General features: G+C 34.7%; 2 protein-coding genes across 5 annotated transcripts; both read left to right on the forward strand.

The window, feature by feature from the left end:
- The first annotated feature begins 2,892 nt into the window (after positions 1–2,892).
- Positions 2,893–8,996, forward strand: LOC148960310 (uncharacterized). 3 transcript variants are annotated; one of them, XR_016144827.1, is made up of 2 exons: positions 2,893–4,830; positions 5,148–5,193. XR_016144827.1 is itself a non-coding variant. In XM_089113464.1 (1 exon), exon 1 carries the CDS (start codon positions 3,098–3,100, stop codon positions 4,181–4,183), a length of 1,086 nt encoding a protein of 361 aa, XP_088969590.1. In that variant the 5' UTR covers positions 2,893–3,097; the 3' UTR covers positions 4,184–5,193. The 3 variants fall into 3 exon arrangements, 1 of the variants encoding a protein (XP_088969590.1); XR_016144828.1 differs by lacking the exon at positions 5,148–5,193 and adding an exon at positions 6,051–8,996 and having other exon boundaries at positions 2,896–4,830; XM_089113464.1 differs by having other exon boundaries at positions 2,893–5,193.
- A 147-nt stretch (positions 8,997–9,143) lies between these two features.
- On the forward strand, positions 9,144–23,912 carry LOC135691041 (calretinin). Of its 2 annotated transcripts, none has more exons than XM_089113470.1 (12): positions 9,144–10,562; positions 14,580–15,823; positions 16,228–16,298; positions 17,103–17,192; positions 18,183–18,269; positions 19,465–19,521; positions 20,761–20,841; positions 21,682–21,737; positions 21,912–21,954; positions 22,365–22,421; positions 22,851–22,922; positions 23,459–23,912. In XM_089113470.1, exons 2-12 carry the CDS (start codon positions 15,718–15,720, stop codon positions 23,594–23,596), a joined length of 858 nt encoding a protein of 285 aa, XP_088969596.1. In that variant the 5' UTR covers positions 9,144–10,562; positions 14,580–15,717; the 3' UTR covers positions 23,597–23,912. The 2 variants fall into 2 exon arrangements, with proteins under 2 accessions (XP_088969596.1, XP_088969604.1); XM_089113478.1 differs by lacking the exon at positions 9,144–10,562 and having other exon boundaries at positions 14,390–14,656; positions 15,665–15,823.
- Positions 23,913–24,114: the final 202 nt, after the last annotated feature.

Raw genomic sequence — 24,114 nt, forward strand, 5'->3', positions numbered from 1 at the left:
CGTCTGCCAGTGACCTATCTTATTCAAGCGAGTTCGTTGCCATGAATAGGGCACTGGCTCGTGTCTTCGAGACCTGAAACTCCATTCATTATTCAAATTTTAGCTCTTTCACCCAAGTGAATCGTAATTTTAATCGCTAGTTGGTAATTGATGTTAAATACAGCCACCAGGCAATGATTGCAGATAATCCTTGTCACGAAAATCAATTTTTAATGAAGTATACTTATGCCACAAGCTGAAATTTACTAAATCGCGGCTCTGTTTGTTCATTCGATTTCAGCATGCTGTTTCATGCCTACAGCCGTGTATACAAGATTGGTGTACAACGAAAATAAATCACTTGAATACTTGAGATAAACCAGCTTTATTTGGTTTCTCATCCTATCCCCCCGCTTTACTTTCACGCTAACAGGTGTTACTGTTCAAACAGCTATTGCAGAGAACCGGGTCAAAGCAAACTTCGAAACTGAGTAGTGTATTTTATGCTTCTTGTGTGTCACCACTACACAGTGATTGTTCTCGTCTCACTGTTATAGTTTTTTGTAGTAAATGTATGTTTCAGGGAAAATTTCGCGTTTTTACATGAACCACTGTCTTTCGATGTAAAGAAACCTGCCTTTTGAATTGTCGAATTCATGCATTTGTCATAGTAACTCTCACCAGCACATGTTGCGTTGTCTCTTTATATTCATTTTGCAGTTACGGTTGCTCCGATATCTTGTAATATCTAGTTAAATATTAATCATCATTAACAGCAATTGAAGCTATTGAAACCAAAGTAGATAATTTGCTTATTGGCAGTAAGAAATTTAATGCGACGTCAGACGTTTCGGAACATCTTTCCAAGCTATTCAAGAAGCAAGGTTTACTAAAAAAAACAAATAATGCGTCGACTAAAAATGGCTGGTAATAGAAAAAGTTCAAAGGCACGAATAATTTGCCTCATTGTTAGAAAACTGTAGTGGTTATCTTGATATTTTTCCACGCGCTTACTAGGATGATTATGGCCCCACCAACCATAATGACAACGTCTCTAATTCAAAATTTGAGTATTGTTTCCCAGCAAAATTTCTTTAGGTGTTTGTAATCGCACACTTGGTGTCTTCAAGATTCACACAGGGCACCAATGTTGTTGAATCGAATTGATCAACTTTGGTTTTATAACGAGAGAAACATCCAATGGTGATGGAGAATCTTGTTCGGAATACACTCGGTGAGCAAAAGTATTGCACCACTTCGACAAGTGAATAATGGCGTCAGCGTTGTGCACAGCATGCCCTTTTAAATTCAAACCATTTCTTAAGCCATTAGGCGTCATCCCATGATTAAAACTCAATCAAACGAAACTTTTGACCATTGGCAACATTTTTTATTCTAACTTTGAGAAAAATTTCTTTCTTAAATATCAAATAAAGTAAATTTTTAATTGGACAGTCTCGAAACTTTGTAGCCCTTATAAAACTTATTAAATTCAGTCAAAAACTTTTGCAGCAGGCTACTTTCAACGTCACACGATTATTTTAAAAAAACATTCGCAAGATCACATTTAGGTGTCTGAGATTCTAGATCATCATTAACGGCCTTGAATTTTGCGGAAAGCGACACTTATACGACCGTTTTTTAATGAGGCCTTTTTGGGCACTTGTGGGTTCACGACTGGATATCGCAGAAATTTTGGTATTCTCATTCAACGAGAAGATGAAATGCTGTTTTGAACATATTGCTGCAATATTTGCTCCCTAAACAACATCGCAATTGGCTGGAAGAGATGGGGTTAAAGGCTACTCACATGCTTTATCGATTGTATTCTGTTGCAACATGTTACAAAATGGCATCCGAAATTAGGCCTTTTGCAGTACCAAAAATGTGCAACCAAAATTTTTGAGAAATACTTTAATAACAGCCAGAAAAATTGACATCTTTGGGCAACCAAGCAAAAAGTGAGTATTTCCAAGTTCTCCTTAATGAAATCTTACAGGTTTGTGCAAAGAAAAACCGTTTTTGTTGCAAATATATTACAGGTACTCCTATCATCATTGCTCAGTTTTCATGCTTTCGCGGTGGTCGATATTGTTTAAAAATAAGAAGAAACAAAGGATATATTTGCATTTTTCATTTTCAATATAACATCTTGATAAATTTTCCCTCATTTTCCACTCTAGCGGTCATCTTAAAACTTTTATGTGACTTTATTAAGCGGTTTGCTACTAAAAGTTCGCGGCGGTATGGCCATTCTGTAGGGGTAGTGCAATACTTTTGCTCACCAAGTGCAGATAGGAACTTGAGAAAACATAGATCATGATCATCACCATGGCAAAATTACAAATTAAATTGTATACAGCTTATATAAAGTTGTTTACCCTAGGCTATTCTAGAAAAAAGGATTTTCAACAATAATTCATAGTACTGATACGAACCATGTTTCACAAGCAACAGCATGCAAACAAATTTAGAAAGAATCAATAACTACGCAATGGTTAATATAAATTATTCTTATTAGGCCCAAACACCAGAAAGTTGAAATATTTCCGTTTACAGGAGTTCCCGTTTTTATGTATCTGAATGGTTATCTTATAAATTTTGCAGCCTTTCCAGTTAGCTGGTCTTGACTTTGATTCATAAATAAAGAATCAAATTTATACGAGGTCACATCACAGGGGAGGTCTAACGGATCGGAACTCCTGTTCGAGATGAAGGGAGGTCGAGAAAGGGCATTGATGGGAAAGTTTCCAGCTGGGCCAGCAAACAATTCAAATTTAGCTTTGAAAAATTGTGAAAATTTGCCCCTTCCACTGCCCCAAACTTTCTTTGATTTACAATGTCCTCTTACAAAACACCTTCTTTTCCCCTGTGGCCAATCCCAAGATGCAACTGACATTATTTCCCAAAATGCATTTGCAGAAACGTTGCTGGTACGTTCGTTATTTCCAGGTTGTGGTGTAATCTCTTCGTTCCGATCTATAAAAGTGGAATAACGTTTCATAATTTGACAGACTACGAGAGGTTTTTCCGTACAAATACTAGCAAACGTCGGTTCCTTCTTTGGAGGGATATATACGTCCATTTTCAGCATTGCATTATTTCTTATCGGGAGAAAATGAGCATGGATAGAGACATTTGCAACAAGGAGTTCGATTTTGGCGCTTTAGATGTTGAAATGGCGGATTTGAGAGGTGATTTTGAGAAGTACGCTCCCTCTGAACAAAAAGAATTTGGATTCGGCGTGTCACCAAGCTACAGTTCTGATAGTGGGGTTGATAATATCGAGGAAGATTTATTTCGATTTTACTATGATGGCCTAAACAATGGAGGCGAATTTGGACGACTTGCTAACGACGAATTATGCCCTGACACCCTTGACGCATTCAGTAAAGAGAATGCAGATTTTGGAACGGTCTTGGGACTTGATGGCAGTGGGAGCTCTTGGGAGGAAGCAGGTGAGGATAAGGTAAAAGGGGCTATTAATGAAGATCACTGTTATACGTCTAGCAAGTGGTTGAACGACGTGATAGCCTTGGATGGTAACGACGAGCAAAACGAGGGATGTTTGATGTCTTCCAGCTGCAAGGCTGAAATTTCAAAGGATTTGAAAAGTCTCAGAGAGCCTCCTAAGTTCCTGGAGCACAAGCGGAAAATCAAGGAAAGTAAAATTGCTGAAAACATAGACGATGCAACAAGTGAAAAATGCTCGAATAGAAATGCCATCATGGCAAGGCTCAACAGACAGAGAAAGAAGAGGTATGTCAGTAATTTGGAATCAGAGGTCAATAACTTAAGAAAACAGAATGCTGGTTTGTTAGCTGAGAACAGTGACTTAAAAGTGAAGGTCACAAAATATTTTGAGGAAATGGAATATTTAAAGGATGTGATTCAGAATCAAAGCATGTTGTCAACAGTTATAAAAGCGGTTGCAAGTGCCCCAGGGATCAAGCTTAAAGGGGTTGTGCCATTCACAAATAAAGCAGGAGACACCCAGGCCGATGCTTCAGATGCAATAGATACAACTAAAGGAAGCTGCTCCACAAGCTCAGTTTCTGCTGTTAAACACAGTCAGGATCATTCCATTCCCAAAATGGCTGCCAAAAACAAAGGAGGGATTTGTGTCCATGTGCAGGAAGAAAATGTCTCAATTGCATTTTGTCACCATTGCAGTTCACATGCAGATTCAGAGATGACTTCATAATCTTTACTGCCAAAAATTTGGATGAAGCCCAAAAAGCACTAAATATTTACTGCAATGACCCTTGAAGGTTGTATTTTAACAGCTATTAACTGAAAAGGTGTTATTTTGAGTATGCAAGACAATCTCAACCAACAGGAAGAACTAGAGTTAAATGATTTAGATTTTGTGTTTGTTGTATACAAGGCAAAGCTAACTCTAGGTATTCATAAGCTTGATGATTGCATAAGTAAGTTTGCCCACTTTAAGATAACCATGAGGAAGTGGTTTATGTATAAAGTCTAGCTTTGCCCTGTGGTCTTATAGCAAGAACAGACTAAAATGATAGGAAGAACATTGGTAATTTAACAGTAAATATCAGTTTCTTCCTTGGCCTGAACAGAATGTTCTAAGGCCAATACTGATTTCTTAAAAACTGAAGGACTTGCACAAGTTCAGGAAGTTCCTTATGCTGCTAGTAAAGATGGACACTGAAAGAACTTCTCATAGAACTATCCGTCAAGAGACAAATGGATTCTGTCATATTTTGTAAATATAACGTAACTGGTTAATTAAAAATTTGTACTTGGAAACTTTCTTTTACTTTTCAGGTGATTCTGTTCAGTACAAAGAGCATTGCAGCCATATGTTCTCTGTGCATCCTATAACTGGTAAGAAAACTTAGTACCCCAACTTTTTATTGTAATGGAGCAAGAACTGTTTTTGTCACATTTTTAAATGCATAAAGATATATGGTACTTCTTGGTGAAAATTTGCTTGTTAATATATATATGTTATCATAGCCAAATTTTGTTTTTAGCACAAAATTGCCTATCAAAAACCAGTTTTTGTATTTAATGGACAAGGAACTTGTTAAATATTACAAATCTCAATAGCCTCGTAAACCTTGTTTGCCTTAGAAAAGGCAATTTATTTTGAATATTTTGGAAGGGAAAGCAGTAATTCTTAATTATACACATATACTTAGGTTGGAAAAATTATGGGACCACTATTTTTGTATGGCATATGCAATTCAGATCTTGTGAGCAAACATTATACATCTTTTGATATAAATAAAAAACAATTGCCTCTTTGTAAGACAATAATATATACATATAGATATAACTAAACTTTTGTCTCACAAAAAGCAGTAGTGTTATAAAGAAAAATGTTAAAGAAAAACAATGAAAAAATACAATTTTTAATTTTTCCAGAACACGTTTCATCCTTTCAATGAGAAATCATCAGCCTATTTTGTAGCCCATATAGATATATTTATATTGTTAAAAAGCTGGCTATTTTAAAGATTGAGTAAGAGTCATAAACTACTGATGAAGGGTTTATTTTGAACCAGGGTTTTAGCAAGAGAATAAATAGTAGGATGCTGATAGATCTTTTAAAAGATTTGGTTTCCATTCATCATTACATAAGCTCAAAACATGATCATTGTGATTTTACCAAGAACTCCCATGTTGTTTATGCATGTAAAAGCATTTTCAATTGCAAATATTATTTGTTTAATATATTACTTAGGTATGATGTTTCCTGATTTTTGAAGATCTTTGAAGTGGATCTGTTTTTATAACTTTTTATCATGGTAGGTGACCATGTGAAATGAATGATGTCAAAATAAGTTGATTACCATGTACATCCTAATGAAAATGTAATGTAAAGCCCAAGGAAATGAGTGTGCCTCTGCAATTTTGAACTGTGTCCTGCAATAACAAAACAGTTTTGAACTGTCAAAATGTGTTTACAACCTTAAAACACACTCTTTTCTTGTGCATTACATGTGGCACAAATAGTTACTTGTTCCATTGCAATATTCTCCCCTAAAATGCTAGCACTAGGATCTAATGGACAGTTTCTTTTTTTCCCACAAAACACAAAGGTTGGCAATTTCAATTGAATGTGTTCCTTATGTATCACACATTGGATTTTTTGCATCATAAAAGGTGGTAGATTTTATTCAGTTTATTAGTTTGGTGAATTGCTGTTATGATTAATATTGGCTGCATGTGAAATAAATCAGTTTCCCGAATTGGAAAGAACATTATTCACCTTAAAAACTTCCATTTTACTAAAAGATTGTAATTTTTATATTTTGCATGTTGACCTGAAACTGATTCATTTCAGCAATTCACTAAGATCAGCCCATTGTGTCTGTGCAAGGCTAGACCCACTCAGGTAATTGCCACCAACCTGCACAAGATTTTTATAGACTTTGAAATGCCTTGGCATAAATAATGACCTGAGATAACTACTTCAAAATATTTTGGTGATCCTTCCTTTTATTTGTCTGTGTCCTTCTTGTGCATATTTTAAAGGAGCCTTTTTTAACTTGAGGTCCATGTTAAATGTCACTTGAAATATTTAATATTTCCATAGAGAAGAAGCTTTTTGATTTGCTAAAGACAAAGTTCTAGTAAGCAAATAGTATGTGTATAATTTTCTTTTTTCGGTTTTCAGAATATTAGTTCATTGGAAGATATCCAATTCTTAATCAGTAGCTATAATCGTTTCACTGCTATTTAATCTGTAAGGATAAAAATACGTATGCAATGAAGAACATGATGCAAGATTTTTCAGATATTTGAAATTGAATTAAGCTAAAGAATTTTGGGCAACAAATGTCATTTTGTATTAAACAAGGTTTGGTTCTATTCTTCGTGAGATGTTTTTAGCAATGTTCCTAACAATAAAAATTTGTGCAAAAAAGGGATATTGTTCTATTGAAAAGGTACCAGCATTGTCAACAATCAGGAAACTAATTTTTCTCAGATTTCTGTTAGCAGGTGTGGTCTTCAAGTAAAAAGTAGATTCATTAGGTAAGTCTTAAAGTTGTCAGTTGCAGACAAAGTGCATTTTCCAGTTCTGTGGTGGAGATGCCTTATGGGACAGGTAAAAATTGTCTGGTGTTGAGCAATTCCTTTTACTGCTTAAAGTATAGAAAAACAGCCCTCTGTTCTGTTGGTTATCCATTGTCAGGCAAAGAATTGTTGTAAAAATTTGGAAAATGATTTTCCATGAATAGTGAAAACTTCATCAATTCAAAATATATAAATAACAAGCCTAATTCAGATATTGTTGTGTATGTAGTTAAAAGGGAAGCAGTTGAGGGTTATTCTTGTTCCTACTGCAAAATATTTTATTGGTGTGTGTCCAACATCGATGGAAAGAGAGTCGCACATTTAAAGGAATGACCGGCATGAGTCACTAAAGATGCCGGGAGAGTAAATACAGAGATATTTACAAATGTTTCAGGCTTTGTCTTAAAGGTTATGGTAAACATTTTCTTGAAAGAGACATCTTTTTTTGATTTATTCACATCATAGTAGCAGAATTTTAAAGGCACAATGAAACCATGCTTGAAACTTACAGAATTTTGGAGTGGAATGAATCCAATACAAACAAATGTTTCCATAACTTATTTTTTGAATTATTTTGTTGAGGTCTAAAAATGGCTTGGTGTGTTAATCTGATAATCTTTGCTTTGCAGTTATTGTCTCGTCTCATTTAGGATAACGAGTTGCAATAGGATTGCATGTCCATATATTTAGGGTAAAAAGGCTTATTGATCTTTGAAGGCTCTTGTGTAACTGGCATGCTTTGCGACTATAATTCAAAGAACCGGCCTAATATTGTACTGTATGAAAATACAAAACACAGTCAATTTATCAAGATAACTTGCGCGAAGCATGCTGATTGCACAAGAGCCTTTAAGCCTCAACGACTTGGTCCTGATTACACAGTGGTTTACAAGATCAACGTGTATCTTCAAAGTGCAACCAGTAAAATCCTTTTTTCTCAAGACCCACAATTCCTCCATATACAGGTATGAAAATGCTAGTTTGTACCCAAGAAACCAATGGAATGGCTCAAAAATTGTACACTGCCAGAACAAATGTTGGGTAAGCAGTGTGTCTTGAAATTTTTGTATTTGCTCTGGTCCATCTACTTTAGCCAAATACAACTGTGGGGGGGTGGAAAAATTGTTTGCCAATTTTGGCAGGGTATATTTTTAATGGCAAAAGGAATTTGAAAAATCCAAGAGAAGTTTCGGTATCTTTGGATTTGCATTTCCTGATGATGTAAGTCAGATGTTGTTACCTTGGATGCCATGGTAAAATGTAGCATTTGAAAGGTAAGTCATATTTTTTTACCTTGGATGCCATGGTAAAATGTAGCATTTGAAAGGTACACTTTAGCAAAAAAATTGCAGGGAAACAATTATTTATACAATGGCCAATTTTTTTAAGGTTTGGAATCACCACATTGTATTTATTATGATGTAGTTTAATCAGTTACATTTAATATTTTGGCTTTTAAGGGGGGAGTAGGAGCAAATATTGTGTCGAAAACTACCTTAACCTGAAGGCAGAGGAGCATGGTGATAATAATAATGATGGAATAATAATAAATTAGCCAGGTTCCCATTTTGTATCAGTAAAGCACAGTGGAGTGTGAAGAAACTGTCTAATGTCCAATAGGGGGGATTCTTGAGCATGACTTTTATCTTAAGGTTGAACAGATTAAGGAAGATAAGTGTTGTTATCAATGTAGCCATTGATGTTGAAAAATTTAGTAGTTGAGATGCCATTGACTTGAAAGAATAGCATTTTGCTGCAATCAGATGTTGCACAGGGGAGATGTCAAGAAAATTTGTACTTCTGGCATCATGGAACAAATGGGATGAGAATCTGACATTCCTGTTATATTTTTAGAGAGAGACAGCTAAAAATGTGTTACCTTTAGTGATGGATTTTTAGCATCATAAGAAAGTTGGCAATTAGTTATTTACTGTAATTTTGAAAGTAATTTGCTACACTTTACTAAAGTATTGATACTTCATTGCCTGTTCTTTGGGTCAGACCTGGAACCATTTTCCTAAGTTTATGTAGATATATATGGTATAAAGGTTTTTTGCTTTTCTTTTCAAGTAATTTAATTGCTTAACTGGTAACATGGAATATTGTAGAAATGGTAGAATGATAGAAATAAAGAGGTTGTTGATTGGAACAAAGGTTTTTATAATTTCTAGGGGTATGATTCTTCTAGTTACAGTAAAGCCTTGTGCTTGTGTTTAGCTATTCATTATTATACATTATGTTTTAGGGTGTGAGATAAGCTAGGGGTTATAAATACTGGTTGTTGCCACATTTACTGCTCCCAAGTATGCTGCCACGACCCCTTGACATTTTCATTTTAAATAGAACCAAATAGCTTCATAAATTGACCCTTGGCTGTCTTTTGGTAATTACACTTTTTACAAGAGGTAGTTAATTTTTACTAAAAAATTTTTATTAGCAGTTTCTGGTCATAGTAATCTTATTTCAACAGACTTTTTACACTTGTACATACTGTAGAGCTTTCTGCGACCACTGAATACAGTTTTGTAATTGTTTCTATTAGCACCATTCATTTGCTTATAAAGTCTGCTCTCCTTTTAATATGAGAGATAATTTTCGAAAACCTTTGTTTTTCCTTCTCATTTTTTTATCTGAGACTGGAACTTATGATGTTCTTACAGTTTTTGGGAAAATAGAGTCTCTGTGTTCTTATACAGTTTGTTCCAAAGATGGTGTCAAATGTCTGCCCCTGTTTTATAAAAGTCTTCACAGTAGCAAAATCGAAAAATTCATTTTCAGTAGAATAGAAGACTAAAATCTGGTAATTTCATGTCTTTAGCCAGTTTTTAATATCATAATTAAGAGTACATGGACATATTCACAATTTCTTCCTCAGTACTTTTTTAGAGCCAATTAATCCACTAAAAAGTGTCATTTCGTGTCAAGTAACTACAATTTTTGCAGCATTGATTTGAGAATCAAAGAGCACAAACTTTAAAAATCTCAAGAGAAGTAATGGAAGTGATAAGAGAATTATACCCAAAATTTAGAACAAAATTTAGCTTGTATAAGTTCGGATTGAAATAAATCAAATCTACACAATTGCTTATGATTAAAATTCTCATATTACCAGATATTGTTCATGATTTGAACTGGTGAAGAGTCGTCTTTTACTTTCTGTTTTTCTTTCAAATACAATATCTACATTTAACAGTTGTTCCTAAAACGTACGGGCCAAAAACGTTCCTGAAATATTGGCGGGAAAATTGAACCTCGTATGCAGTTGGTTGAATTGGCCGAAAGGTTTCGCGGAATTTCTCGCATTCGTGAGATATAATTTGCAAAAACTGAAACTTGAAATGGAAATCATTCTTGAATCGGATGTTAATTAATTACTTTTGGGATTGCGATGCAAAATGAAATCTCAGGGAGGAAGCTCGAGGTGACTTCAACAAAGAATAGCAAGTCTGCGGTGAATCGCAATTTAAATCAAGATCTGGCGTGAGGCAATTGGGCAAGTCATGTGTTTGCCATACTGGAACAGAAATGTTTTGGTAAGCAAAAAACAGCAAAGTACGTACATAAATGCATAAATGTAAATAATGCAAAATTTGTAAAAAGTTTCTTTTTGTTAGGTAAAAACCCAGAAAAATGGAGACCGACTTCCCTATTTGACCCCGTTCCCTATTTGACCCCGAGCGCTACCAACGCTGCTCAAATCTTCTGCTGTCCCCTGATTTGTGGAGCATAATAAAAGTCCCCAAAATATTGTTACAAAATTAGAGTAAACCAGACTTTTTCGAAATTCAACAAGGGTATAGACTAGACTGTACCGCGAGCAAATTTATAATGATTCAATGTGTAAAAGCATTTTGAAACTTCAATAAGTTTAAGGGTTAAAATTTAATATTTTTGTTAAAAATTTCAGTAGAAATAACTAGTTGTACCGGAAGGCAAGTATCGTAGTAGAGTACTGAAAATAAAGTGGCCCAAAGCTAAAATTACCAACGAATTTGAATTGAGAAGACTTGTTTGGTGAAAGTTTGAATCCAATTCGAATAAAAAAGTATTTGGAATGCTTTTTGGGATTTTTAAGTAGTCGTTTTGTAGCTTTGCATAACAACCATCCATTTTAAAGAAAAAAAATTGTCCTGATTGATCAAAAGCTAGTTATTTCACTGTTATGTTGATCAGTTATTGACAATTTGAGAAGCCCCATAAATGATAACTAAATTCACAATAGATAGTCTTATCTGTATTAAATAGCTTCAAAGTACTTGAGTAACTAAGCAGCCCACGCCAATGTTACTTCATTTTTGGTACCAAACCTTGATGGTCCAGTGATGTGAAATAAATGACAAAATAATAATGTTAATACCCAAAACTGCTACAGCTCCTAAATACACCAAATTATTGGAAGAAAATTTTTTTCTTTAGCCCCCAATAATTTGTTAGGAAAATTTGATCCTTAGCCCCTAAACAATGTAACTCAGTTCATCTTTGTCTCTAAGAACTGTATTAACAGATCGCTTAAGAAGCTAACAGCAAATTTTAGTAAAATACTTAGCAAGAATTTAAAGATGACTATGAAAATGTACTCCTTACTTTCAGATAACTTTCACAGTGCCATTTCTTAGAGTGTGGTTGTTATCCCTCCTTTGTTCCTAAAATTTCCAAGCCTTAATCCTTAAACATCTCATATGTAAAAGTAGACAAGGGAAATATTTTTGTTTGGACAAATTGTTTGATATAATTAAATTTCAGAATATTTTGTCTAATAGTTGAAAGTGTAGCAGCTTTTTCTGATTCTACCTTTATAAATAAAGCTGAAGTTAAATAAATTGTTCTTGTTCTAAGGTAGAACTCCTTGTCTTGCAAAAACCCTACAAAATTTTGAATGCTATTGTATTAAAAATGGAAAATTGTTTACCAAAAGATGCAGATTGAGAAGTATTTGGTAGCATGAGAGAAAGGGTCACCACCTCCAGGGGCCCTTCTAAATATGTCTACAGAACTATTTGGTTAAGGTAAAACAAAGACAGAAAATTGATTGATGTGTCTGTAAGATGTGCTTTGATAGTGATTACTGAAAAAAACAATGATGCCACAGTGAAATAATGGCTGCTAATTACAATCTTTGTTAAAAATAGTTGGTACACAGGAAGTTCCTTTGCTTTAGCAAAGAAAAATAAAGATGTTGTGAGTTTAAACAAAAGTAAAGATTCTAACTGAAAGTTTGCCATCAATGTTAGAAGAATAAAACAAGTTAACATTTGCCTGGAGAGTTTTATATAAGATGACAAATTTGCTCTATATTTTGTTTGAAGTAGGAAATCAAATCAATGGCTAAGAACATATCTCTTGAGATTCAAGAATGGAATATAATTTTTTTCATAAGAAACTTGTCTTTGATTATTTTTGTGTAGGCAGGTAGTTATATCAGCAATTTATTATTCCAGGAGCCTTACTATTCATGGTTGTCCTTTTGATACTCTCCTACGTTTTTATGATGCTATAGATACAAAATATCATTAGATACAAAATATCACCCGAAAGTGATTCCATGACAATATCACTTTCTTACTGAAAATAATTGTTGCGAAATTTAAAATTCGCCCAATCAGCAACAATTGATAGCCATGCCACTGCGTAAATAATGAGATGTGTAAGGTGACTGGCCTGCCGAATTGGACATGACAAAATTAGGAGATAAAATCTAGTTCAAAATTCTTTTTGTATAAAAAATTCTCTTAACAAAAGCTTGGTAAAATTCACTCTACTAGCGTGGCCACTCATAAAGTCCAATTTCTGTCACTGTAACCTGTGAAACCAAATAAAATATTAATGACTGGTGACCTCCTTTCAAAAAATATTTTGCTAACTTGGATACGCAATAACAACACAAGTCTCTAATCTGCAAGAAATCCTAAAGGTGATATCGTAGCAGTTAGTGATATCTAAAGTTCTCTGAGAAGAAAACATTATTTCAAAGAATATCATCGAAACAAATATAGGGAAGGATTTACAGAGAAATATGTTTGTTTTGAAGCTTATGCTGTTAGATTCTGGTATCCAGTGTAGAAAAATGTACGAATTCATGTACTATTATTCTTAGACTTGTTTTCACACACATTTCACATTGTTTAGTTCGAATTCACCCGCAAGTAGTACTTCCTGACATAATGGTACTGTCTTTCTGTCCAGACCAGTAGCTGCGACTGTGATGTTTTTTCTGATGTTATTGGAATGAACAAATTTTTGGCTTCTTTTTTTTTCTTTCACATTTTTTTACTAAAGCGACACACCAATGCTTCACAAGGTAACAATTGTGTTAATTTCAAAGTGATCAGACTGGTCTACCTCAGTACCAACTTTTGTTTCTACAATGCAATGCATCAGGTTTTGTTAAATTTTGTGAAATTCAGTCTGATATTCTGTAACATGATCTAATGCTTAACCTATTTTCAAAGGTTTTATTTTCATAAAACTTTTTAGATTTTCTTGACATTTTACAGACACCAACGTAACATAAAAGCTTAATTTTTTCACGATTGTATATGTCAAAAACGTTTATTTGATTGGAAATGCTATGTTGAATCCTTTCTTTACGGGTTAAACTTAGCTTGGCAAACAACATTTTGAAGCTATTTGAGCGGTTTTTTTAAATCATTGAGTCATGGTAAATAGGCGTTTCTATAGAGGGTTATTTGGTTTCGGCGCGATTACTGCACTTTCGTGTGATATCGGCAACCGTTGTTGACATCTTGCTTGCTATTGATGGGAACTTTTTTGTTAACCAGTAAGAGGTGAGCTCATGTGACCAGTTCCAGGTCAACTAATAGCATTGAGGCACGAAAATCATGACTCAGCTAATTTGGATTCATTTTGGTATACCCTCGCCGTTTTGGTATACGTTAAGTTGGAATTTTTATCCTTCCACGACCATCAAAAATTAGCCACTTGTTTTCGCCCCTGTTTTTTTAAAAGGTACTTTTGTAAGCGCTCCATTCCTTGCCGATTGTATAGGTCACTTGAATATTGATGTCACTTGTATATTCATTGTCAATATAACAAGGCTTGTCTAAATAGATTCAAACACCGTGAATGAGTTTGAATAATGTAGTTGGAAAAGGTATGGTATTTTTCTTAAATTTGTAAGCAAACAGTTTCACATTGGTGCTACCTGCTTGAAGTTCCCGGCACCATGAATGCACTTTTAACCATAACTAGCAATTGAAATGAATTTCAGTCCCTGTATTTTCAAAAGCATAATTGCAAGTCGTGTATAGTTAAAGATATAACTTGATCAGGGGGTAAGCAAATCTGTATTTCTTTTAAGAGAGCGCCTCAACCAATTCTCAGAATCATAGATGAAATGATATCCATAGTCTAGTTGTTGTTAGTTCTTGCAAGGGATTATTTTTAAAACTTGTGTTGAAAATGTCTTAAATAGATTGAAGAATATCATTGAGTCTGTAACGATCTAAGATTAATTTGAAATATGAGAAAGAATCGTCAATATTTTTGTAGCCATTTTATCAAATATATTATGAGATTGAAATTATTTTTAGATTACAGAGGAAGAAATTGTTGATAAACAGAAGAAAAGTATTTTCCTTGCAAGAAAAAGGTTTTTCAATGTCGAACTGTAAGTAGAGCGCACTGCGTCACATTATTGATCTAAAGTCGCCAGGGCGACGGAAAGACAGTTGGGGGAAATTATTAGTTATTATTTTCAAATGGCACGGGGTTTTAAATTATACATGGCCGCCAGACGCAAGTTGGAACAGGGAGGGGGCAAAATGAATGAATAGGGCACAAACGTCTCTTTTCCGAATCATTGGCTATTGCCAAAAATGGTACAGCTTTCATGGTAGTTAAGTCTTTTTGATAAAGAATGATACACAGAGCACATAGCAAGAAATATCTTCGATGAAGATTCACCATTGGGAAAAATTAATGGTATGTGCTTACCAGAAGAAAATTTATGACACTGGAGTAAAATGTTTAAAACATGATTCTAAATATGAAAATTTATGACACTTGAATAAGACCCAGAAACAGATGGCTTGTCTAAACATAATGATACTGATTACACATCTTAAACCTGTCAGCCAAAAATTTTCAGAACCTGGAGATTTTCGATTTTTTCCTACGAAAAACAGAGAGATTTGATCCAGGGCTCCGGCGCCCCTGTTAAATGTTTAATCCAGTGCAAAGTTTTAGAGAATGTTTTAAAAATCAGTGATTTGTGTCATCCCGGGTTACAGAGTATGACCCCAACACCAATTTTAAGAAGGATAGAGAGGAATTCAAATGACCCTGTCAACTTAAGCAAATTGCAGATAAACTTTGAAGACACAACTAAGTATTATTTACAACTATTTATCTTTTTAAGTTTTTCCAGCTATTCAGAAACAATCTTAGCTTCTTACCTGCTCGCTCTATAGCGTAAACAACGATTTTGCTTAAAGTTACTGTTTTAATTAAACATCATGCATTTGTTTTTTTGAATTGGATAACCAGCCATCTCGAAAATCCTTTGTAAAGTGAGTATTCAGCCCCCTGATTTGGCCTCTATTCACTTTGTCGACCTACCCATTGCTTATGAATAATACAGAAGATATATGTTGTTTGACGCATGTTTTTATGCCAGACACATTCGACTGCAATACAGGTCATTGCCACAAAGCTTTAGGACTGTAAGAGATGGCAAGCATCAAAGGTTTAGATTCCTTTGTGTCAAACTGGCAGGGAAAGACTCACATAACATCTGAAGATTTTTTGAAGACATTCAGGAAGTATGACGCGGATGGTGAGTAATAGATCTGCTAATATCATCAAGATAATTTAATCTTGATGTCATAGATTAGCTGATATGCAAAGGATTTCTTGCAAAAACTTGTTATTAGGTTGTTTTCGCAATTTCAGCGATGTATCAAGATTGTTCTAACTAATGTTGCAGATTACTCAGTATACTATAAGACTTTCTTAAAGAATCTAATCTTTACAATCGTCTTGTCTTGCAGCAAAATTGAAGGTCTGCGGGGGCTTCAAGCATGCACGTTTTCCTGCATGCAACAAAAAATATCCAACTTGATAAATTATTGTTTTTGTGGCATGCAAAAGTAGAAAAATGAAAATACCATAGAATGTCATAATGAATAATATGTTGTTTCAATTTCTCTTATCTTGAAAGAAGTTTTTTTCGTGTTTTAGAGAACGGTTTCATCGAAGGCTCTGAAGTTGACCGTTTTCTAGAAGATTTGATGTCAGCGAAAAATTTACAGGTGAGGACAACGTATACTCCAAAAACAAGACACTTGTGAAATGTGAAATGAGGTTAATAATTGTGACATGTGTAAATAGAACTTCTCTGTGTATTTTTCGTCTCCTTTGGAGTCTATAACTTTTATTTAACATTGCCAAAGGTAGTTGTCTCCCCTAGACGCAACGGAGAGTTGTCCTTTTGGAACTGGTTTTTCATTTCATTGTTTCTATATTTTGAGCGAGTTACAAATGCCGGAATTGAACACATTTTTGGTCTACTAAAAATGCTCTTTTTCCACTTACATCATTTAAACGCATCTTTTGAACTCATATTGATTGCAAAATTATATGTTTTTACATAGGGATGCCCTCTCCTCGATTAATCTATCTATAAGAGAGTTTCTCCTTCAAGAAATTTCCCTTATACCCTTATAATTTATCTGTTTTCTTTCAAATTAGAAATCAAATATAGCGTGTAACTATATCTGCTGTTTATATTCTTTTCAAATTAGATTCTAGAGGCTTAATGTATTTTATATTGAAACATATATGTTGTGAATTTTAAAAATGAGTCTGAAATTAAAAGAACAGAACGAAACTGATCTGAACTAACACTGAAGTTAATCAATCCAAATATGCTGACGACTTCTTAACGAGAATGGTATAAGGACGTGCTTTGAAACTTTTGTCGGAGTAGGCCTAAAACAACGATAGCCTTGACGTTGTAGTGGCCCATTCTTTTCAAAATTGGTTATAGCTTTTTATCCAATGAATCTTCTGTTAAAACCAAGATATTCTTATGTTTTCCTATGAATTTTGTCCAGGCATCTGATATTTCGGCCTTGCAAGAGTTTAAAGAAGAATTGTTCTCCAGATATGACAAAAACAAAGATAGAAAAATAGAGCTAGCCGAGGTAAGACGCATATTTTTAAAATCTAACGACTCGTAAGCATAACACTTTCCTTAAGCAATGGTGCTGTTTTGCTTAGATCAAAATTGAGTAAAGTGAAAGCAAACACCACATCACAGTTGAATACCCTACGCGCTCCGAAAATGAAGTCTCCATTAACTGGCTACTCTTTGCTAGTCACAGTTAAAAGTAGCAACAATAGCAATTGATAACAAGTGCTGGCGAAATGGAAGAAAACAACTGGGAAAACATGAACTAGAAAAATGGACTTGAACTTGAACATGAACTAGAAAAATGAAATGCTGCAATAGTGTTCTCTATTTGCGTGTTAAAATAATTTGAAAAAATACAGAGAAAATTTTCGTACTATGATCTTCCATCAAACGAAAAGCAAACAGCTGCGTGGAAAGTTAGAATTCATGGGTCGGTCTTGATACAGTTTTCAAGTTTAAAAAATCGAGCAAACTTTTATCACTTTCCCATTCAACAGCTCTGGGTACCAGAGACACACCTTGGGCACAGAAATTACAAAGGGAAACGGAGACGCAAAAGAGAGTCTAGCTGATAGTGAAATATTCTTATGCACACTTCGAGCACGAATTTTGCTCTGGTACCCTGGGCACTATTTAATAATTTTGCGAGGTGTACTATGTGGAGGCGCGGGGGCTTGTGCTCCGCCGCAATAATTTAACATTACCAGTCGGTATTGTCATGCGGGATTCATAAGAAACCATTGTAGCCATTGTGTCAGGAAGAGTTCTCCCTGAATTGTATACTGTCTCGCTGTATCGCATTTAATTTAGAATGGGATTTTCATTAAATTTGAAATTATAATTAGCTAAAGTTGTTATGCTGTCAATGGCTTTTTATTTTTGGTTTATACCTTAACAATTTACCACAGTGCAGTTTCATCTAAGCATAGCCTTCTGACGCTACTGTATTCATGTTGTTCTACCAATGAACACAACGTTTCAATTTCTTTGATTGTTGTAGCTTGCCAAGATCTTGCCCACCGAAGATAATTTTCTGATGCAGTTCAGGATTCAATGCTCAGAGCTCACCAGTGTAGACTTTATGCAGGTGAGCATCAAAATGGGTATATCCCTAAAACATAGTTAGAGTGTGTACACACTTTTTTCCGAGAACCAGATTTATGCCGAGGCACGATGTTCTCTTTTTTTGGATAATTTGAAGCTCAGGTGTACTTGATGTTGTTCTAATTTTAACATTGGTTTTTCTACATTTATACATCATAAATTGTTTCAAAGACCACTGAATAACAGTTTTGCGTGACATTTTTAGTACAGGGTTGACAACCGAATAAAGTCCCCACTGTTTGTTATCATAAGATATTTTTCAAAAGACTTTTCGTCCAAATTATCCGTTCAAAGGCTGGGCATATTCTTAAGTTGTTCTTCAGTTCTTGGCAAATCGAGCCCCGGTGTTCTCATACAATGTGTTTTATTTCTTGTAAAGAGTGTATGATATTGCTTTGTAATTTCTTTGAACCTTTTTTTGCATTTGTTGTTGTTTACAAACGAAATAACTATTTTTGCTGAAGCTTGAGCAAAACATCTAAAATCCTGACTATTTACAATTTGCCATTAAATTTACAAAGGAATAATTGAAATGGGCTGTTTCAAAGGGGAAATGCCGTTACGTGGGTCGTAATCTTAGACTATGTAGGAAATTCCTCTTCTGTCATTCTAGTGCTGGATAATCCTGTAACAGCGCAACAAAATGCTGTGCCATGCTACTAAATGCTTTTTTGTGTACACTTTGCAGTACAGTTCTACCTAGAAATGAGTAAAAAATTATGGGTTCACGTTGCTTTCTAAACAGAATCTTTCACAAATGTTTTCCCTTTTTTCGAGCAACGTAATGAATTGGCCCATAATGAACTGACAATAATGACACTCTGTGACGAGGTCATAGAATCTTAAAAGAATAGTAAGAAAAATACCTACTTGTGATAAAAAAAATCTTCATTGATTAAAAAATTAAACAGATAACAGCTTCAAATACCTCTGGTTGGTTCATGTGGACAAATGGGCTTTATAAAATGACAGGGAACCTACTGCACATTTATGTATTTTGTCAGTTATTCATTTATTACTGTTATGTTGCTAAATTCGGTCTTAGTTAATGTATTTAGTTGGCTTTAATTAGCTTTAATATAGCTAATAGTGTATGTTTAACAACTTAAAAGAAAGTAAAGAAAACAATTGTAATGAAGAAGTTTCTTTCATACGAAAGTTTTTTATCTTTCTTTCAGATATGGAAGCACTATGATTCGGACCGAAATGGTTATCTAGAGACGACTGAAGTTCAGGTAGGCATCATAAGTTAGTTATGCTCTCTGAAACTAATGATTTATTATAATACTCGGTGGACGCAAAAGTTTCCTTTGATTAAATTCTCTTTGATCAAAAAATGAACAAGCATGAGATATGAAAGTAAATAAATAGGTAAGTGTGAATATTGTTACTTTTTCATAGAGGATTGAGATTTGACTTGTTTTTACAGAAACTCCTGTTTATAATGATATTAATTTTATAGAACTAGTTATGACTGTCAAATGAAAATCTCAGGTGTGGCGTCTTGCTTTTAACTTTAAATAGCTTTTTAGGATAGAACAATTACGATTTTACTATGAATCGAAAACTGTTGATTTGTGAATCTAGAGTAAGATTTATTGTTAGTACAAAATAAAGACATTTAGGTTTTATATTTGTAATAAATTTAAGAGACATAGTTGCCAGTGTTGTTGATAAAAAATAATAATTCCAATAAACAGATAGTAAAATCTTTTCACTTTTTACCTTCTGGAAAGAAATCCCATGTCTTTTTTAAAGTTTGTTTAATCTGATGGTGCCTCTTATCTTGCTATAGATATGCTTAACCCAGTGACGACAAAGCAGATTATGACAATCATAGTTAGAATGAGATTAGAAAAAACTTGTTGCGTCACGTACTAAATGAGCATCAGTAAACTATCATTCAGGTTTTTCTGAGTCAATTGCATGAAACCAGTGGCGTACCCAGGGCGTTAGCAATGAGAGGGTCTGGGGCGTAGCCCCTAGGAATCTTTTTGACCACGCCCTTCAAACACTCGCAAATGCGGGGAAACGCCCTTTTTGCAAACTTTCCCCCATTATTTGATTCATTTTAGCTACGGTAAATAGCAAAGTATTTTACAATTGTTATTGACAAAAGCATCAGTATACTACCCCCCCCCCCCCCAATGAGTTTTAAATCGTTTTTGGACAAATCTCGAGGACCATATTTTAGAAAACAGCATCAAGGCTGTCGCTTTAGTAGTACATTGGGTGTTTGTCACCCCTTCGAAAAAAATTATGTTGCTAGAATGAAGGGTTTTATGCCAGGTAGGGATGCTTTATCTGCAAATTTTCAAACTTGTCGGCAGGTAAAGGATGGCTCGCCCACTATGTCGGCAAATGGGACCTTAGCACCCGCCTTGAGCACAATAGCTAGCGATTGCCCTGTACGGCACCAAATTACCTTCTCGCGAGCCTTATTTTGAATTTTTACATTTTTCTATGTGTTTCAGGCCTTCTGTTATGATTTACTGAGCAAAAAGAAAGGTAGGAGGGTAAAGAGCAAAGCCCTTGAAGAATTCAGTCAAGGAATAGTAAGTTTCCAGTATTAATTCAATTATTTTGACGATTTTCATATTTTACCTATACTATGCAAGCTCACGTATCAGAGATAAGACTTCTGTCCTTATAGATAAAAGGCTGCACTATTATTGAAAAGAAACAAAATATTGAAAAGTAATCTGACATGTTTTGATCAATGTAGCTAATATTCTTCTTCTAAAGCTGAACTCCAGCCTTTCTCTTTAACTAACCGTTTTATTCTAACCAACGTGCCTTTTACGTTTGACCCTTCGGCAAGGCATCGTATTCAATTAGCATCGTTTCTTGACTTGGAATGGTATGATTTCTATGGTTTCAGTTTATTTGATTTTTAAAACGCAGCGAGATCATAGTCATGGTCTTATCATTTTATTATATGCTTAAAAATGATTGCTTATGGTGATTTTGATTCATCATTTTCTTGAAGCTTAGTTTGTAAACGTTTCGCTCAGAGACAGGCTTTGGCCAGAAGAATCTTTCAGCAAATTACCTCGTATTTTCATTCTCTCGAAGCTATTATTTGCAACCCTAAAGCACTTCTAGCACTTGAATTAACATCCTAAGTCAATATCAGCATATAGCAAGCTTGTTTTTATGTAGACTTTTCTGCAATATTATTGATTTCTTGTAACTTGTGCATTGAATCTCTTGGACCTTGTAACTAGAGCAATTTTGCTCACTTTTGCACTTTTGCTCTGATGAAGCCCCGTATGCTGGGGCGAAATATTACCCACAGCTAATCGACGTGTGTTTATTGTTGTTTGTTCTTGGAGCTTTGCAATGTTCCTTGTTTGCTTATTTTTAAATAACCCTATTTAATAATGATCTTTCAGATTGAACTTTACGATAAAAACAAGGATGGGAAATTAGAAATCCGAGAATTGCAGAAGTAAGTGAAATTCGAGAGTCTTTGTAACGCAAAATTTCTACACGATTTGTAATAACGAGTTTTTTTGTAATATCTTACACTCAAATCAGCATTTTGTTACTTTTAGTGTTGCTAGAAAAACATATGTACGTTATTACATTGTTAGGTTTTCAGACATTGTTGCTTCTTTTTCAGGTTAATGCCTGTAGAGAAAAACTACCTTTCGCAAATATTTCAGGTATGATTGACTTTAAAACATTTGGCCACTTCAATTAGCCTAAAGGGAGTGATCTTTTCTCGATTGATTTTATACAATTGTCTCCAGTATTCTGAACGCTTTATTCAATATTTTTAAAAATCAGTAATAAAGTAGCAGCAATGGTTTTTTTACTAACCATCGCTTACTGGAACTAATGCAGACAGCTCAATATAGTTGCAACAGTACCATTTCTATGATAAAAGCTAGATATGGGTAGAAATACATTTAACTTACATTCCTAGCTGATTGAAAGGGCGTAGACGTGAAAGTTACCTAAAAATGTTTAAATAGATATTGTCAGGGAAAGGTCCGAGGATTTTTTATATGCACAAGTTACTTATTATCTTCTTTGTACTTAAACACGTTTCCTTGCCTTTTTTATATTTTAGAAACAGAAAGACCTCACAGAAGAAAACTTTAATGTGATTTTCGATCATTATGATCAGGTATGATATGCTCTGACTATATAATATTCTGATTATCCTTATCACTCGCTTCCCCACCGCCAGAAAATGTTTCGTGTTTTCTTGGTCTTGATGAAAGCTCCCTTCAAATTATCCATCTTTTTAAGGGCACGTAAGAAAGATGAACTTAGTTAAAAGGAGAAGTTATGTCAAAGGGAGAACCACTTACATCCAATGACACCACCTACATAAACCCCTAAGAAATGAATTTACGTCGGTGGAAAAACGGGACGTTGCATCTTCCCTCTGTAGTCATCACTAGGATCTGTGCAAGGTAGAAAAAACCTCATTTACGAATACATCTGAACACTGAAGTGGCTTATCAGCAACCTTTTACTCATATTGTTGGATAAATTCGTGGTAGAAAACTGCTACATCTTTAAGTGTTGACAACTTTTTTTGCTATTACAGAACGAAGACGGATTTATTTCTGAACATGAACTTTCAGCCCTGATTAGAGATCTCACAATACACTCAGGAAAGGTAACATTTAATTTTGCCTATAGTCAAGCACTCTTCCGTTATTCCCCACCCCGAAACGGAAGGTCGCCTTTTCTTTCTTTCCCCAACGTCTGTCACTTGAGTTTTAGCAATTGGCGTGACACCTCCCCTACACAATTTTTCCCAATAAACAATAATCAGTGCTCGAATTGTCCGTCGTCGAATTGTCCTTCCTAAGCAGTATAGTATTTTGCTAAATTTTAGCCTCGGAGAATGGGAGAGGAAAGGGGCTCCTTCGCAATTCCTTTCCCCGTTCTTCATCCTTTGACTTTCTGGGGCTCTGGCACCCAGGGTAGGAAAGTTGTACCCAGGACAAAAGCTGAGTTTAGAGCGAATCCGCTTGGGAGGGAAATTTCTGCCGACTGGCTAAATCATGTTGGAGGAAATTTCTAGCTGTTCAATGCCCCTACACCCCAAATTCTAGTTACTTCTTCATGGAAAAGGAATGCTGCGTCTATTTTAATTCTAGAAATGTGACTGGAAAGTCGTGAACTGTAATAATATTTTTCTTAACGCAGACTGATAACCCAGTTAATGTTAAAGTGCTGCAGAGGGATCTTATGAAACATATTGACAAAAACAAAGATGGCAAAATTCAAAGAAACGAGCTGTCCATCCTTTTTACCCAGAAGAAAGCGTTGAAGATTTGGAAGTAACAACATCGGGGGACATTCTCCTAGAATTTTTGAAATTTCACAATTGACAAGCAATAAAGAACGGCTAATCTATGAATTCTAGTTTATCTTTTTGTACGCACCTATAAAGTTTGTTGCGTTGATTAATTATTTGATTTCTCTCACTTGCAGTAAGATATTTTAATTGTATTTTAGTTCTTTAAATGTTGGCTGTGCAATCCAAACGCACCTTTTTGACGTTGAAAATGTCGCTTTATCGTCAAGTTTTTGCTTGTCGTTTTAGCAAGTGTAGTCTTTCGACATGATACTTTTTCGATTGACGTAGATTATCTAAAAAGGTTTTTTCTTTTAGCGGCCCTTCTTGTATAATGCTGCTGTATTTTTTTGTTTTTTTGAGATTGACCACGATATTATCTGATCTCCGATTAAAGAGGCCCTGAACGACAGAATGGGAACAATATGGGGGTAACTTTTCTTTTTGGCTTTTTAACTTGTGGGAACGACCAGCAAAAGAAATAACAGAAGAAAGTTGCTTTGAG

Source organism: Rhopilema esculentum, chromosome 4 (assembly GCF_057945365.1).
Source record: "Rhopilema esculentum isolate cy_ngs chromosome 4, ASM5794536v1, whole genome shotgun sequence".
NCBI classification, from domain to species: domain Eukaryota; kingdom Metazoa; phylum Cnidaria; class Scyphozoa; order Rhizostomeae; family Rhizostomatidae; genus Rhopilema; species Rhopilema esculentum.